This window comes from Malaclemys terrapin, chromosome 3, assembly GCF_027887155.1.
Source record: "Malaclemys terrapin pileata isolate rMalTer1 chromosome 3, rMalTer1.hap1, whole genome shotgun sequence".
In the NCBI taxonomy this organism is placed as follows: domain Eukaryota; kingdom Metazoa; phylum Chordata; order Testudines; family Emydidae; genus Malaclemys; species Malaclemys terrapin.
Genome location: NC_071507.1, coordinates 39,685,584 through 39,702,169, shown reverse-complemented (window position 1 = coordinate 39,702,169; position 16,586 = coordinate 39,685,584). Strand labels below are relative to the sequence as shown.

At 42.5% G+C, this 16,586-nt stretch overlaps 1 protein-coding gene across 3 annotated transcripts in view; it reads left to right on the top strand.

The window, feature by feature from the left end:
* Positions 1–16,586, top strand: part of EML4 (EMAP like 4) — a 258,689-nt gene that overhangs the window by 225,773 nt on the left and 16,330 nt on the right. For all 3 annotated transcript variants that reach the window (XM_054022072.1, XM_054022073.1, XM_054022071.1), the window contains exons 19-20: positions 6,144–6,232; positions 9,272–9,369. In XM_054022072.1, coding sequence (XP_053878047.1) covers positions 6,144–6,232; positions 9,272–9,369 — 187 coding nt within the window. The remainder of the gene's footprint in view (positions 1–6,143; positions 6,233–9,271; positions 9,370–16,586) is intronic.

Below are 16,586 nucleotides of genomic sequence, written 5' to 3'. Positions count from 1 at the left end.
CTGAAACAAAGAAGAGGCCTGATTCACTATTGGTTTTGGTAGAGTTACACCAGCATAAAACTGGAGTAATGTGATGATGAATCAGCCCCAAGGAATCTAGTGCAAAGTGTTTCAGACTAATGTATTTATTTATCATGAAAATATGCTAATTCTCAACCCACTGAAGACTGCCGTTGTATATCTCATGTTCCTGTGGCCTTCCATCAGCGTGTATCATATAGCAGAGTTACTATTAGGAGTCGCTCTTTCTCTCTCATTGGAGACAAGGGCACAGTTTTCTCCCTCCCTGTTAACAAATGTCCCTTTCCCTACCTCAGCTGTCACACAAGTGTAGGAAAGTAGCATTTTGAGTTAATCCTGTGGCAAGAGCAGGCAAGGGGGTGGGAATGAAATTCAGTACCAGAGCAGCAATTTGAAATATCTGATTCACCAAGTTACCCTGAAAAATCTGTGTACAGCTCGTAAGTAAGCAGAGTTGGCTTTTTGCATTATATTAGAGTGATATTCTTGAGCGTGGTTTCTATTGCTGTCTAATGAAAACTTTTTAAGCCATTTTTCCACCAGTTCCATCCATCTTACATAAAGAGCATTCAACAGGCTGTGGCATATTGAGCTGTTTTGTTATTTTCAGGTGGTCCCCTAATGACAAATTGATTTAAAACTATTTGGACTAAGCCATTTTCCAGATACTTGGGTTTCAGACTCTGGATTAATAAAATGGAATTGATGTTTCTTCTGTCAAATTTAATTGTGTGTACTGTTGATCCAGGAATTTATTTTAAGTTCTTTTAAGTTTCTTTTGGAATGCCCTGTATTAATTTCTATAATATATAATATGAAAATGATGGACTAGATATGTCTCTGAATAAATTTGTTCCATTTTATTTATACAGTATGTAATGTGTATGTAACTGTATATTATGTTAAATGAAAAAAATTACCTTTAGTGCAATGTTATAGTTGTGAGATTGACTTCAAATGTCAGAAAAATTACAGAAGTGAAAGTTATCTCAAAATTAACTTAACCAAGTAGCACATCTTATATTTTTATGCTATCGTCGGTGATCCCTCGAGATTGAGGATGATCTCTTTCACAGATTTTATTTTTTCATGGGTCCTTTGGTGACTGAGGAGTCCGATTCTTGAGTCACAGGCTCACTGGCAGACATTGAAGGTGGTGTTGGAAGACAGGGTAGGGCCATGATTGCTGTGTGACAGTTGTCTTTCCTTTCTTTTCTGGCGTTTTTCTGCAACCAGGCCAAGACGATTTTCCTCAAATGTCGACGCTCCCTCTCTGACAAGTCTTTGCCAGTTATCCCTATTCTGGGCTGCTGTCTCCCAGTGTGTGGTGTTGATGCCACATCTCTTGATGTTTATCTTTAGTCTTTAAAATGTTACTTTTGGCCTCTGTGTTTCCTTTCTCCTTTGGTGAGTTGGGCGTATAGTAGTTGTTTTGGTAAGCGTACATTAGGCATGCACACACAGTGCCCGCTCCACCTCAGCTGGTGCTGGATAATCAGAGCCTTAACACTAAAGATGTTGGCCTCTGTGAGGACACTGACATTAGTGCGATGACCCTCCTACTTTATGTTGAGGATCTTCCGAAGAAAGTGCTGGTGCTGGCGTTCCAGGTTTTTCGGGTGTTTTCTGTAGGTCACCCAAGTCTCACAGCCATAGAGGAGAGCTGGGATTACTACCGCTTTATAAACTAAAAGTCTAGTATGTGTTCTGATGTTGTGATTGTTGAACACCGAGTGAGACAGTCTGCCAAAGGCAAGGCTGGCACAATGAATTCTGTGCTGAATCTTGACGTCTGTTCTACCCTCTGTGAGAGATGGCTGCCAAGATAGGCAAAGTATTCTGCATTTTCCAGTTCTTCTTTGTCAATATAGATCTTCCTTGCTGGGTCTGATGATTGACCAGGGACTGGCTGGTGGAGAACTTTTGTTTTGCCGATGTTCAGAGTTAGCGATAGGTTTTTGTAAGCTTCAGAGAAGCAATTAAGGGCTGTTTGTAGATCCTCCTTTGAGTGTGCAACTACAGTACAATCATCTGTGTACTGGCGTTCTGTTATTGTTGCTGATATTACTTTAGTTCTGGCATGGATACAAGAAAGGTTGACGAGGTTGCCGTCAGACCGATATTGGATGCCAGTGTCCTGTGGTAGATGGTCTTGGGTTAATGTTTTCACAGTTGCTTAGAAAATGGAGAAAAGGGTGGGTGCCAGCACACAGCCTTGTTTTACGCCAGTTTGGATGACAAAGGGCTCAGAGGTAGAGCCACCTCACAGGATGGAGGCAATCATCTGGTCGTGGAGGAGTTTTACAATGGTGATACATTTGCTTGGGCAGCCAAATTTTGACATGATTTTCCACAGAGCCTTGTGGTTGACAGAGTCAGGCTTTGGTCAGATCGATAAAGGCCACATACAGCTCCTAATGTTGTTCTTGACATTCTTCCTGGATCTGCCTGGCTGGAAAATCATGTCAGTTGTGCCTTGTGATGGTCTGAAGCCACACTGGGACTCTGGAAATACTACTACTGCAAGAGGCAGCAGGCGATTCAGTAAGATTCTAGCAAGAATCTTCCCAGAGATGGAGAGGAGGGCAATGAGTTGATATTTGCCACAGTTGGTCCTGTCTCCCTTTTGAAAATGGTGACAACGTTAGCATTATGTAAGTCAGCAGGGATTTCTTCGGTGCGCTAGATTTTGAGGAGCAGCAAGTGAAGCTAGTGTTTCTCCCCCCACTCTCAGTACTTCAGCTGGTATGCCATCAGGACCTGGTGCTTTGTTTGTTTAATTGCTTTGCAGACCTCCTCAGGTGTTGGTGGGTTGGCAAGAGTTTTCCAGATTGGGTGCTGAGGGATGAAGTCAATGGTGTCGTCCGTCACAATCGATTCTCAATTTAGAAGCTTTTGGTAGTGTTCCTTCCAGCGCTCTTTGATGGATTCGTTATCTTTAAGAAGGGGACTACCATCTTCGGATCTCAGAGATGTGAGGCCACTGAGCTTTGTCCATACAGAGTCTTTGTCTCACAAAAAAGCTCTGCTTATCATGTCTGTCAGCGAATGTTTGGATTTCTTTTGTTTTGTCCTCCCATCATTGGTTTTTGATTTCTTGGATTCTCCTTTGAATTTCAGCTTTGAGCTGATGGAAAGAGCTCTGCTTCTGACTGGATAGTGGTTGGTTTTGCCAGCCACAGAAAATTTTTCTCTTCTGGTCCAAAATGGCTGTAATCTCAATGTTGTTGTTGTCAAACCAGTCCTGATGGCAGCAGGTAGCAAGACCAATGCATTCCTCGCAAACTTCATGGATGGTCTGTTTTAGGGCTTCCCTGTCCTCTTTGACACTTGTGTTGTCATTTCCAAGTGGTGAGTTTTTCACTGAGGAGCGTTCGGAAGTTCTCTTGGTGCACTGAGGATTGAAGTCTTTGGATGTTGTATTGCCATCTGTGTGATTTGGATTGCTTTCTATGTTTCGGTGCAATCCTGATGGACATGACTGACCTCACCAGGCAGTGGTCAGTTCAGCAGTCATCGGCTTCTCTCATGATATGGGTGATTTGGACATCTCTTAGATCCTGTGTTCTTATAATGACATAGTCTAGGAAGTGCCACTGTTTTGAGTGGGGATGTTGCCAAGTTGTTTTGTACTTGTTGCTTTGTCTGAAGATTGTATTTGTGATCACAAGGTTGTGCTCTGCACATTTGCTGAGTAGAAGGATGCCATTGGAATTGGTCTTGCCCACTCCTTCCTTCCCAATAGTGCTATTCCATACATTAGAATCTCGGCCAACTCTTGCCTTAAAGTCCCCTAAAAGGATTATCTTATCCGTTTTTGGAATGAATGACAAAATTTTATCAGTGTATAAGGATTCTTTCTGTTCTTCAGCATCAAGAGTTGGTGCATATGCACTGATGATAGTGGCAAATGACTTATTGACCAATTGGATGCAGAGGGTCATAAAGGTGCTCATTGATGTCAACGGGGAGCTCAGTGAGGTGGTTGACTAGAAGATTTTTTATTGCAAACCCAACACCGTGTATTCGCCTGTTGCTTGCTGGTTTTCTTTTCCAGAAGAAAATGTAACCATCGCCCTCTTCCCTCAAGTGGCCTTCATCTGCACATCTTGTTTCGCTGAGAGCAGCGATGTAGATGTTTTACCTCGAGAGTTCTCGGACAGCAATTGCTTGTTCTGCGTTTGGGTCTTTCACCTTTTGATTCGTCTAGTAGGGTACGGACATTCCAAGTTGTAAGAAACACTTTTGTTTTTCCACCACACTGGGAGTGATCCCTCTGGATGCGGTTATCCAGTCAGGTATGGTGGGATAGCCCATGTTTGGGGTACCTTTTCTAGCCCCTTCTCTGTATGAGGTGAGCAGAGGGGTTCCTAAAAAGGCCTGCTCAGTCATGACCGCTGCTGCTGAAAATGGTCCCCTACCCAGTCCAGGGGCACATGATGACCATCTTGAGATCACTGCCTGCATGTAGGTCTCTGACTAGAGACTCCTGGTGATCACTTCACCTATTCCCTTCGCCACTCACCCATCACCTCAGGATTTTTATGGGGAAGGGGAGGGAAAAAGTTCTTCCTGTGAAAGAAGCCTGCATGTGAATAGTTTAATGTGGGGGAGCTGATGTGCGCCAGCTACTACACACATCTTGGTGGAAGAGGCATCTGTGTTCAGTGGCAAGGAAGTCCAAGACAACCGGGGGTTTCTACTCCATTGCAGCCTTCATCCGCCTTTGCAGCCATTGAGAGGTGATCCTGCTTCATCAGCCTATTCTGCCATTGAAGTCTTATGCGCGGTTGTGTTGGTCTGGGGTGCACTTTGGTACATCGCCTTCGACCTTACCACCATGGGTGACCCTACTAGGAGTACGGGAGTCCAGATGGCATCGCTCTTAGGGTCTTAAGCAAGCTTCTCCACCATGTCAAAGTGGCAGCCCAAGGGAAAGTTTTATGCTATACATTAATAACAAAGGATACCGTTTTCCTAATTCTAATTATATTATCAGAAACTTGAATGCTATAGACAAGAATATACATATATATATATGTAACAAGAATATTGCCTAAGCTGCCTGCAGTTTCCATCTTCAGCCATTAGAACTGACTCTGCCGCTTGTGCTGCATGTGGAAGTCATGGCTGCTGCCTGCAGTACCAAGACATCCCTGTGAGGTCTGGAAGGGGCAGGGCCTATACCTGGTATAGACCAATAGGAAATGACCACGCTTGCAGAACAAGGAGATAGTAAGGGAGGAATTGTGATTCAGAGATACCTCTCTCAATCACAGTGCCTCTTGAGACTACTAGAGTAGTGCAGTTTATGCACTACCCCTTGCTCAGGGCTTGCCTACAGTCACAGTCTAGCCCTTGGTTAACAGGCCATTTACATTCCTGGCTGTAGACCTGTTCATCTTGAAGTAAAACTTCTAAATTCCTTGAACCAACTACCTAGCTTCACACTGGCATACAGTGTGTACGTATTTAAGTGCGGAGCTGTAGATTTAATGACATTTCTCTACTGGGCATGCTCAGTACTGGAGCTGACCAGATTATTTACAGTAAATAATATATGTGGTAATATTTTGCCTTTTTCTCTTTTGAAATCCTTTTAATTGAATTCAGTTCAGGTTTGCAATGAAAATTCTCAAATTTATTCATTACTCCTAATTCTTTCTGAACTGCAGGTAGAGACCAAGAATGGAAAATTTCAGGCCCAAATGTGAATTTTTCAGAAAGTATGTGAAAATGTGAGATTATAATTGAAGCTGTTTTGCACCCTAAAATATAGTGAGCTCTAGCAGGGACCTGCTGTAGTCACATTGTATGTCCACCAGCATGTGTATCATTACATGATATGCTACATTACATGATATGCTAATAACTACTCTATATTCAAGAATATATATAGTGGTATTTTGGCATGCTTGTATATCTGTCACTGGAATATACATCACTTTGTAAACCCAGAAACCAAAGAGAAAATGTTTAATTAAAATAAGTTAATACGATACATTGAAAGGATAGCATGCTAATAAGCAGTACGATAGAATGCAGTGATCATTCATTTTTACTTTTTTTGTTTTGTTTTGTTTAAGTAGAAGTAACACTCACTAGAACTCTCTTCTTAACAGGTGGTTTGTTTTGGATGCAGAAACAAGAGACCTGGTTTCAATACACACTGATGGTAATGAACAGCTTTCAGTGATGCGCTACTCAGTAGGTAGGCAAATTTCCTGTGTATTCTGGGCACTTCATTGTAATTGCATGTTTTAATTCCAATAAAATAGGTGTTTTTTGTGCACTTCTCTGGAGCTGTTAAGTTATTAACGTGTTACACTCATCAAATTACCCTCCAATAATAAGGAACTGCAGAGCTTTTAAAAAAATTGCTTAAGATCATTAACAAAATATGTGTAAATTAACAATTACAGCTTCATTTGCATTTTGCCTGCTCTGGAATTCACAGTTTTATATTTCCTGTTCTATCTCTGCAAACATCACTGTCGCCTAACACGGCACCCCATTGTATAGGTGGTTGTGATGTGATGTCATCATTTCTTTCAGGGGAATTCAGTAACTCTAAACTGAATGTAAAGGTAAGGTAAATAAAGCAAGGAAAGCTTGATTTTAAGATGTATTTGTAACTTTTTAAGTGTGCCTGAATATTTTAAGATCTTAAACAGTTTTTATTGTAATTATTATTCACTTAAGTTTTAAAATGTATTAATACAAAAACAATACAGTTAAATTCAGGTGTCTCTCTCAAACTAAAGGCCATTTGCTATTAATTATTTGTGTAAGATTATGTGGAAAGATATCCTCTTACTGAATAAAACCCAAGGTCATCATAGGAGAGTCGGACAAACAGGCAGTAGTTGAATCCTCTCTTCTGACTGGATGGAAGAGAAGTCTGACAAGCCTGTTTCATGTTTGCTGTTGTATAACGTGCCAGGTAAATTGGGCAAAACTTACCTCTACTGCTGCCCTATTTACCAACCACAGCATTTCATTTCAGAGCACTCACATTCATTGGTGCTACAGAGGAGTTTGATCATGTTCCCAGGCAGTGAAATGGTTAATAGTACCATGGACCTTTACTGTTATTAGAAAACAGCTTGTAATGTTTAAATACTGTGCTAAGGTGACTTTGTTGTAGATGTTGTGAAATTAGCCTCTGATTAGCATTGATTCATGTGTAATAACTTTACATTTTTAAAAAAATAAACTGTTCTTTGGAGATCATCTCCAGTGACTCACAAAACTCAGAACTTTAGGGGCTGCACGTTGTCAGCGTTATCAGAAGTCCAGTACAAACCTGAGGATTCATTAGATAGCCTAGTTGCCTGTCCAATGGTAGCCCTGTTTATCCAAGACCTAGTGGGAAGCAAACTCACTTACCCCATAATCACAACCACCATGAAAATTGGAAAGCAGTATAGTATATTTTATATTTAATGGAGATATCCTATCTCCTAGAACTGGAAGGGACCTTGAAAGGTCATTGAGTCCAGCCCCCTGCTTTCACTAGCAGGACCAAGTACTGATTTTGCCCCAGATCCCTAAGTGGCCCCCTCGAGGATTGAACTCACAACCCTGGGTTTAGCAGGCCAATGCTCAAACCTCTGAGCTATCCCTGCCCGGTAAGTCTAACGTCTGTCCCAGGCAAATTAGTCGAAACAATAGTTAAGAATAAAATTGTCCAACACATAGAAAAACATAAACTGTTGAGCAATAGTCGACATGGTTTCTGTAAAGGGAAATCGTGTCTTACTAATCTACTAGAATTCTTTGAAGGGGTCAACAAACATGTGGACAAGGGGGATCCAGTGGACATAGTGTACTTAGATATCCAGAAAGCCTTTGACAAGGTCCCTCACCAAAGGCTCTTATGTAAATTAAACTGCCATGGGATAAAAGGGAAGGTCCTTTCATGGATTGAGAACTGGTTAAAAGACAGGGAACAAAGGGTAGGAATTAATGGTAAATTCTCAGAATGGAGAGGAGTAACTAGTGGTGGTCCCCAAGGGTCAGTCCTCAGACCGATCCTATTCAACTTATTCATAAATGATCTGGAGAAAGGGGTAAACAGTGAGGTGGCAAAGTTTGCAGATGATACTAAACTGCTCAAGATAGTTAAGACCAAAGCAGGCTGTGAAGAACTTCAAAAAGATCTCACAAAACTAAGTGATTGGGCAACAAAATGGCAAATGAAATTTAATGTGGATAAATGTAAAGTAATGCACATTGGAAAAAATAACCCCAACTATACATACAATATGATGGGGGCTAATTTAGCTACAACAAGTCAGGAAAAAGATCTTGGAGTCATCGTGGATAGTTCTCTGAAAATGTCCATGCAGTGTGCAGAGGCGGTCAAAAAAGCAAACCAGATGTTAGGAATCATTAAAAAGGGGATAGAGAATAAGACTGAGAATATATTATTGCCCTTATATAAATCGATGGTATGCCCTCATCTTGAATACTGCATACAGATGTGGTCTCCTCATCTCAAAAAAGATATACTGGCACTAGAAAAAGTTCAGAAAAGGGCAACTAAAATGATTAAGGGTTCGGAACGGGTCCCATATGAGGAGAGATTAAAGAGGCTAGGACTTTTCAGCTTGGAAAAGAGGAGACTAAGGGGGGATATGATAGAGGTATATAAAATCATGAGTGATGTGCAGAAAGTGGATAAGGAAAAGTTATTTACTTATTCCCATACTACAAGAACTAGGGGTCATCAAATGAAATTAATAGGCAGCAGGTTTAAAACAAATAAAGGGAAGTTCTTCTTCACGCAGCGCACAGTCAACTTGTGGAACTCCTTACCTGAGGAGGTTGTGAAGGCTAGGACTATAACAAAGTTTTTAAAAGAGAACTGGATAAATTCATGGTGGTTAAGTCCATTAATGGCTATTAGCCAGGATGGGTAAGGAATGGTGTCCCTAGCCTGTGTCTGTCAAAGGGTGGAGATGGATGGCAGGAGAGAGATCACTTGATCATTGCCTGTTAGGTTCACTCCCTCTGGGGCACCTGGCATTGGCCACTGTCGGTAGACAGGATACTGAGCTAGATGGACCTTTGGTCTGACACGGTATGGCCTTTCTTATGTTCTTATGTTATAGTTAGTTACATGCCCTTGGGTTCTAGCTTATTCACAATTGTATGATTGATGATAATGCATTGGTATTAAATATGAACTCATTCCAGTTCAGAAAACAGTATGTTAACATTATTATCTTTTAAACTTCAATTGTAGATGGCACGTTACTTGCAGTAGGATCCCATGACAACTTCATTTACCTCTACATAGTGACAGAAAATGGACGGAAGTATAGCAGATATGGAAAGTGCACTGTAAGTTCTTATACAGCTGTGTATAATTATAGACTCTACCTTTTGGTAGCAATGTTTAACTTTTTTAGTGTTGGATCCATCTCTATAGATTAACAATAGTGACAATATCCTTTTTATTTTTGACAGTCAGTATCTTTCACTGGTTTTAAATGTAAATATGATTTGTAACAAGAAATTATTAACAGATGAAGCCCATTGCCTATAGTGTCAGTTGCTTTTTAGACATGCCTCATTATTTTTTCTTTCAACTCAGAAGCTATCCATCTGATGCAAAAGCTATCTTGTGTTTATACAAAGAATGTCCTTCTTGGAGGTGTTGGAAGTTCAGCATTTGTTTCTTTTCTACTGATATAATATCCCTACCCTTTTATAAATCTCCTTGGCATGTCTTTGAGCAACATTATTAGATAATGTAGTTAATGAGTTGCATTATTTCATACAAATGCTATCAGTCTGATGATAAAGACCAGCTTTCATGCATACAATAACAGTGCACTGATAATATATAACTGTACATAAAACAGTATCTGTCTAGGATCAGGAGAATCAATTTGGAGATCTCTAACTATTATTCCTATTATAACATTTTAAAATAGGGAACTATTACTATCTAGGGATGAAATTCTAACCTGGTGTAAACAAGTGTAATTCCAGTGAACTTCATGGCATTGTATCTCTCTAAACCTAGTCTGAATTTGTCCCTCAGTGCTGAATAGTCATCCACCATTTACAGACCCACAGAGTACAAAAGCAAAATATTATGAGTAAAAGACTGATCCTTTAATTTGGTATATCCTAATTCTTCTTCGAGTAGATGCAGCCGTGTATTCTGCTTCCTTCCTGCATAGGCGTGTGCATGCCTAGTGCACCAGAACCAGAGTACTTTGCCTAACAGTACCCGTAGAGGCAGCGCTCGTGCCCTGTGACCATAGACCATCCCCTGGCCATATAAGGGTGGTGCCACCCCAATTCCCTGAGTTCCTTTTCACCTCCCATGGCTGGAATAGATGATCTGTGTGGTGTTTCTCACCTCAAGCTTTGAGCCTCAGTTCCTGAGAGAATTGTCTTGTATATAGTAGTTAGTAATACCTTAGGTTAAGTTTAGAGTTAGCTTAGTATTAATTAGAGCAGTTGGCTGCTGTGTGATGCCCTCACCAGGGTTCAAGCATTGTCTGTCGTGTGTGGAGGGGCCATCCCAATAGTGATCCCCACATGAGGTGCTTGTTGTGCCTTGGTGAGGGACATACTAAAGAGCAGTGTTCCAGCTGCATTATTCGCTAAGAGGAGTCAGGTGGCAAGAGACTGGTGGCTGAAGCAGCACCTAGTAGAGCAGGCCATGAAGCCCACTTCAGCCCCAAGGCCCTTGTCTGATCAGCGGTTGCCTTCAGCTCTGTCAAATGATGCCACTCTATGCTTGGGCTCTGCCATTTCCCTCAAGAGGAAGAGGGGTCATTCCCCCTTCCCTGGGAAGAGGGCCCACACAATGAATCAGGACCATTCCAGGACTTGGGGAGACTTACCTCGTCTCCTAAGAGGAGTGCTGCCTGGCACCATGCTCCCTCTGACGTGCAGGATGGAGCAGGTCCTTCTACTGCTCCCCGATACCACTCTGAGATCAGCCAGAGCCCATACGGTCAGCTCCAGTTCCAGCCATGGGGTATCCATTGAGTCCAGGACTGATGAAATTGCCAGTGGCATACCAGGCAGCATGAGACCTATTTTGCCTCTGAGACCCGGACTCTCCACTGGTACAAGAGTTTGCTGCTGCCATGGCTTCTACCACCTCATCCTCCATTGTACCTTTGGTACCTTCTGGCCATGTGACAGAACTACTGGGCTTTTTGATATGGGCGTTAGCCTGGAGACTTCATCCAAAGCTGGCTTGTTTCCAGGACATTCTGGAATATTTGTTACAACTTCAGTCTCCTGGTCTTTTTTCCTAGTTCACTGAGAGTCCACCTGATGGCATTTTATCTGCTCATCTATGGGAAGTTGGTGGCAGTAAGGTTCTTGAAAAGAGTCACTTGTCTCCACTGGCTGGTAAAAGAGCCTTTGTGGAACAATAATACTGTCTTTGACACAAGACAGAAAGGTGTTGCTATAATATCTGCAAGGAGAGTGAGGGAGTTGCAGCTTTTATGGTGGAGCCATTACACACAATTTGCTAAAGACAAAGTACCCCTGTGGCCACACCCCAAGTTTTTATCTTACATGGTTTCCCAGTAACACCTGAACCAAGCTGTGTATTTACCAGTGTTCTTCCCTAAGCAGCATTCAACATCAGAGATCAATATCTTCACACAGTGGATGTCAGGCAATGTTTAGCTTTTTATCTAGCTAGGACCAAATCATTCTATTACTCATCTCGTTTGTTTGTCTCATATGCAGACTGAATGAAGGATCAAGTAGTCTCTTCTGAGTCTATGTCCAGGTGGATAACTTCCTGTATCATAGCAGCATATGAATTAGCCCAGGCTACACCCCCCTCAAAGGGTATGAGCTCATCCCAAAAGAGCCCAGGCAATGCTGATGGCATTCCTAGGTGGCATTTCTATATTAGACATTTGCAGGGCTGCCACATGGTCCTCTGTGCATACTTTTACAAACCACTGTGCCACTCCTGCTGCATCCAGATTAGACGCAAACTTTGGGAATGCAATCCTGAAGTCCTTGTTTAAATAAATTCCAAGCCCCACCTCCTACGAATACCGCTCATGAATCACCTAAGTAGAGCACACAACTGCATCTACTCAAAGAAAAAAAAATGGTTACCTGCCTGTAACTGTTGTCCTTTGAGATGTGATGCAGATGTGTATTTCACGACCCACCCGCCGTCTGACATTTGATGCAAAGGAAAAGAGGGGGTCAGGGTGATGCTGCCCTTATATGGCCAGAGGAGGGGCTAAGGCGGCAGGGTGTGAACATCACCACTACAGGTCCTGCTAGTCAAAGTTCCAGCTCCGGTGCACTGGGGGTGCACACACCTTAGTAGTAACTATAGGTAGAATACACATCTGCATCACATCAAAAGAACAGTTACAAATAGGTCACAGAGGTTTTTTTCTGAGTTTCTTGGACCCTTTAACATGGCTGAGACTGAAACTGCTCTTGATGAGAAGCAGCAATTTCAAAACATAGCGTAGGTTTATTTTACTCAAGTCTGAATTTAAGGTTATGGTAATAGAATGCTGTCTTTTCTGTGTGAGTGTGTATGTGTACGTACAGTAATAGGGACTTGATCCCTGATTGGGGCTTTTAGGTGATACCACAACAAAAATAATAAATAAAACCTTTTTAAATGTTTAAAGTTAAAATAACAAGGATACAATCCGTATTTTAGACATATTTGCAACATTTTATGTATTTTAATAAGTTGTATATTTTGTTTTACAAGTATAAGAAAGCTTCTCAAACTGCTACATCAATTTGAAATATTTGTTTCAGATTTGGGGGATGGGAAAAAATTATCCCTGGGATAAGACTATATGCCTAACTCATGCCCAAAATAAATGTGCCAGGTAGAGTTTGTTATTGAAATATAATATTTGTAGTAGAAAAACTGAGCAAATCTTAATGGGTATTATGCATGCCCTTCAGTAATAGACACTGCATCTTTCCTGAGATGTGTTGTTATTAACTAGGGATGTTCAGCTGAGATAGGTTATGTATTTCTAATCATCTGGATTATAGGAAGCACAAGAAGCCTAAGGACTTGTTACATAGTCAGTGAGTGGTATATCCCAGACTATAAAAGAATGTCCTCTCAGTTCTCTGCTCTAATCAGCAGACATCACTGTATTAGCCACAAGTTTCAGCTATTGAAGCAAATGTATATACAGTATCTTTTGGCCCCTTGTGAAGAAATTTTAAATTGGGGGGGAGGAGAGAGAGATTGTCTGCTATTAATATATTTTTCTTTGAAAGAAGACTGAGACTCTTTAATGTTATAATCTCATTGAATTTCACTTTCTTTTGAATAAGTACAAGATCCTAACACACAAAGTTTAATACTTTGTTATGGAAGACAGAAGTCAGTTAATGATGTTGATGTATGGTCACTGTTGTATTTACAATTCAGCATCCATTATGGCTCTGTTATCTTCCAAATTGCCCAAGGGTGTGCGTGTGTGGGTGTGTATACATACATGTACAGAGAGAGAGAAGATCTCTTAACAAAATCTTTTCTAGTTCACCTTTTGACTTAGGCAATATTATCCAGTCATTTATCCACTAGATATTCAGGTCTGCTTCAGAAAGAGAGAAGTCTTGCTACTAGATAGTTGTTGCCAGGGCCCACTCCAGGCACCAGCCGACCAAGCACATGCTTGGGGCGGCACCTGAGAAGGGGCGGCCAATGTTGGGGTGGCGGGGGGCACTCGCGGTGTTTTTGTTTTTTGTTTTTCGGCAGGGCGGCGCTTGAGGGTTTTTTGTTTTTTTTTTCCCCCGGCCGGGCATCGTGGGGGGTGTTTCGGCGGCACAGCGCTGGGGGGGAGGATTCGGCAGCGCGGCCCAGCGCTCGGGGGGTTTGGCCGGCCCAGCCTGGCCCGGCCCTCGAGGGGGGGGCCTGGGGTTTGGCCTGCCCAGCGCTCTGGGGGTTTGGGCGGCCCGGCCCAGCGCTCAGGGGAGTGGGGGTTTGGCCAGCGCAGTGCTCCGGGGGTTTGGGCGGCCCGGCACTTGGGGGTTTGGGCGGCCTGGCGCTCGGGGGGTTTGGGCGGCCCGGCGAGGTGCTCGCGGGGGGGTTGGGGGTTTGGCCGGCCCGGCGAGGTGCTGGGGGAGGGGGGTTTGGGCGGTGCGGTGCTCCGGGGGTTTGGGCGGCCCAGCAAGGCGCTGGGGGGGGGGGGGGTCGGCGGCGCAGCACTGGGGGGGGGTTGCGGCCCGGCACTGGGGGGTGGGGGGGCTCAGTGACCCGGCACTCCGGGGGTTTGGGCGGGGCGGCACAGCACTGGGGGGGTCTGCAGCGCTGGACGGGGGGTCGGCGGCGCGGTGCTGGGGGGGGCGGTGTTACGGCGGGGCGGCGCTCTTCTTTTTTGCCTGGAGCGGCAAAAAGTTAGAGCCGGCCCTGGTTGTTGCTCTCTCCCTCTTCATGTCACCACTGTCTGAGGGCAGCCATTTGTAGTTTTCCACATTAAGAACCTCGGATTTCTTTCAGCTATGCTATTTCCATGGAAAGTCATGTTTTGCATGTTATTTGACTGTTTCAGCTGCATAACTTCTGCAGCCTGCGCCCTTATTTATTCCACAGTCATTTTGCAACAGCAGCAAATGAGCTTGTAATTACAAAAGCTCAGTTCCCTCTTAGCAGGGCTTCTATGCCTCTTTCGGCTTGTGCAGAATGCAGCAGCACATTGGCTCACTGAACTGAGCAACCAGCCTATGATCATATTACATGCATCCTGTATTCCTCTACGCTGGCTGCCAGCAAAGTGGTGGATTGATATTAAGCTGGTATTTAACAGGGAGGTATCTGGTTATGTTCAAGACTTTGAGTCCCTTCCTGGCTAGTATATGTCCTCTGGCACCAACTGGGGGGGAGGGGGGGAGGAGAGTGGGGGGAGAGGGAGTACCATTGTTATACCATAGCCTGGCAGGTGATCCCCAGGTTATACAAGTAATTCCTTCTGGCAATCAACCACCATTCATTTCTTCCAGCTGGTAAACATTGTTTAAATCCACCCAGAAGTGTTTTTATATTTGAACTAGGCTGTCAATTAATCGCAGTTAACTCACGCGATTAACTCAAAAAAATTAATCGTGATTAATCGCACTTATAACAATAGAATACCAACTGAAATTTATTTAATATTATTGGATTTTTTTCTACATTTTCAATATTGATTTCATTTACAACACAGAATGTAAAGTGCACAGTTCTCACTTTATATTATTATTTTTGATTACAAATATATGCACTGTAAAAATGATAAACAAAAGAAATAGTATTTTTCAATTCACCTCATACAAGTACTGTAGTGCAGTCTCTTTATTGTGAAAATGTAACTTAGAAATGTAGATTTTTTTTTTTTTGGTTACATAACTGCACTCAAAAACAAAACAATGTAAAACTTTAGAGCCTACAAGTCCACTCAGTCCTACTTCTTATTCTTCTGATCGCTAAAACAAAGAAGTTTGTTTACAGTGATGGGAGATACTGCTGCCTGCTTCTTATTTACAATGTCACCTGAAAGTGAGAACAGGCATTCGCATGGCACTTTTGTAGCTGGCGTTGCAAGGTATTTACATGCCAGATATGCTAAACATTTTATGCCCCTTCATGCTTTGGCCACCATTCCAGAGAATATACTTCCATGCTGATGATGCTCGTTAAAAAAATAATGCATAAATTAAATTTGTGACTGTACTCCTTGACAGCCCTAATTTGAACCAGTGTCAGCCCATGTGTAATATCCCCATTTTCCATTATTCATGAGCGTAGTATCCCCTTACTGGGAGAATATACTGGTTAGAAATACTATTAGCCTTTAATAGGTAGAATTTCTGATTATCCAAAGATATCATTTCAGTTCATGCAGCTGTCTGAAGAGCCAATCACAGGACTGGACAGCCCCATGAAATAGAGAGGAGGCACTATATAATTGGTACGATAGCAACAAGCTAGCAGTTTTACATTACTTTTTGTAAAACTTGCACTTTTTCCATAGCTGAGAGGCTAAAAGTTGCTGGTTGCTGAGGAAACAGATAGAGAGGTACATGTAAGCTGATAAGTAACAGTCAGCATGGATTTGTCAAGAACAAATTGTGTCAACCAACCTAATAGCTTTCTTTGACATGGTAACAAGCCTTGTGGATGGGAGGAAGAGATAGATCTAGACTTTAGTAAGACATGCCCGTCTCATAAACTAGGGAAATACAACCTAGATGGAGCTACTATAAGGTGGGTGCATAACTGGGTGGAAAACTGTTCCCAGAGAGTAGCTATGTGTGATTCACAGTCAAGCTGGAAAGGCATATCAAGTGGGGTCCCCCAGGGATCAGTTCTGGGTCCAATTTTGTTCAATAGCTTCATCAATGATTTAGATAATGGCATAGTACACTTATAGTTTGCGGATGATAACAAGCTGGGAGGGATTGCAAGTGCTTTGGAGGATAGGATAAAAATTCAAAATGATCCGGACAAACTGGAGAAATGGTGTGAAGTAAATAGGATGAAATTCAAAAAGGACAAATGCAGGAAGGAACAATCAATTGCACACATACAA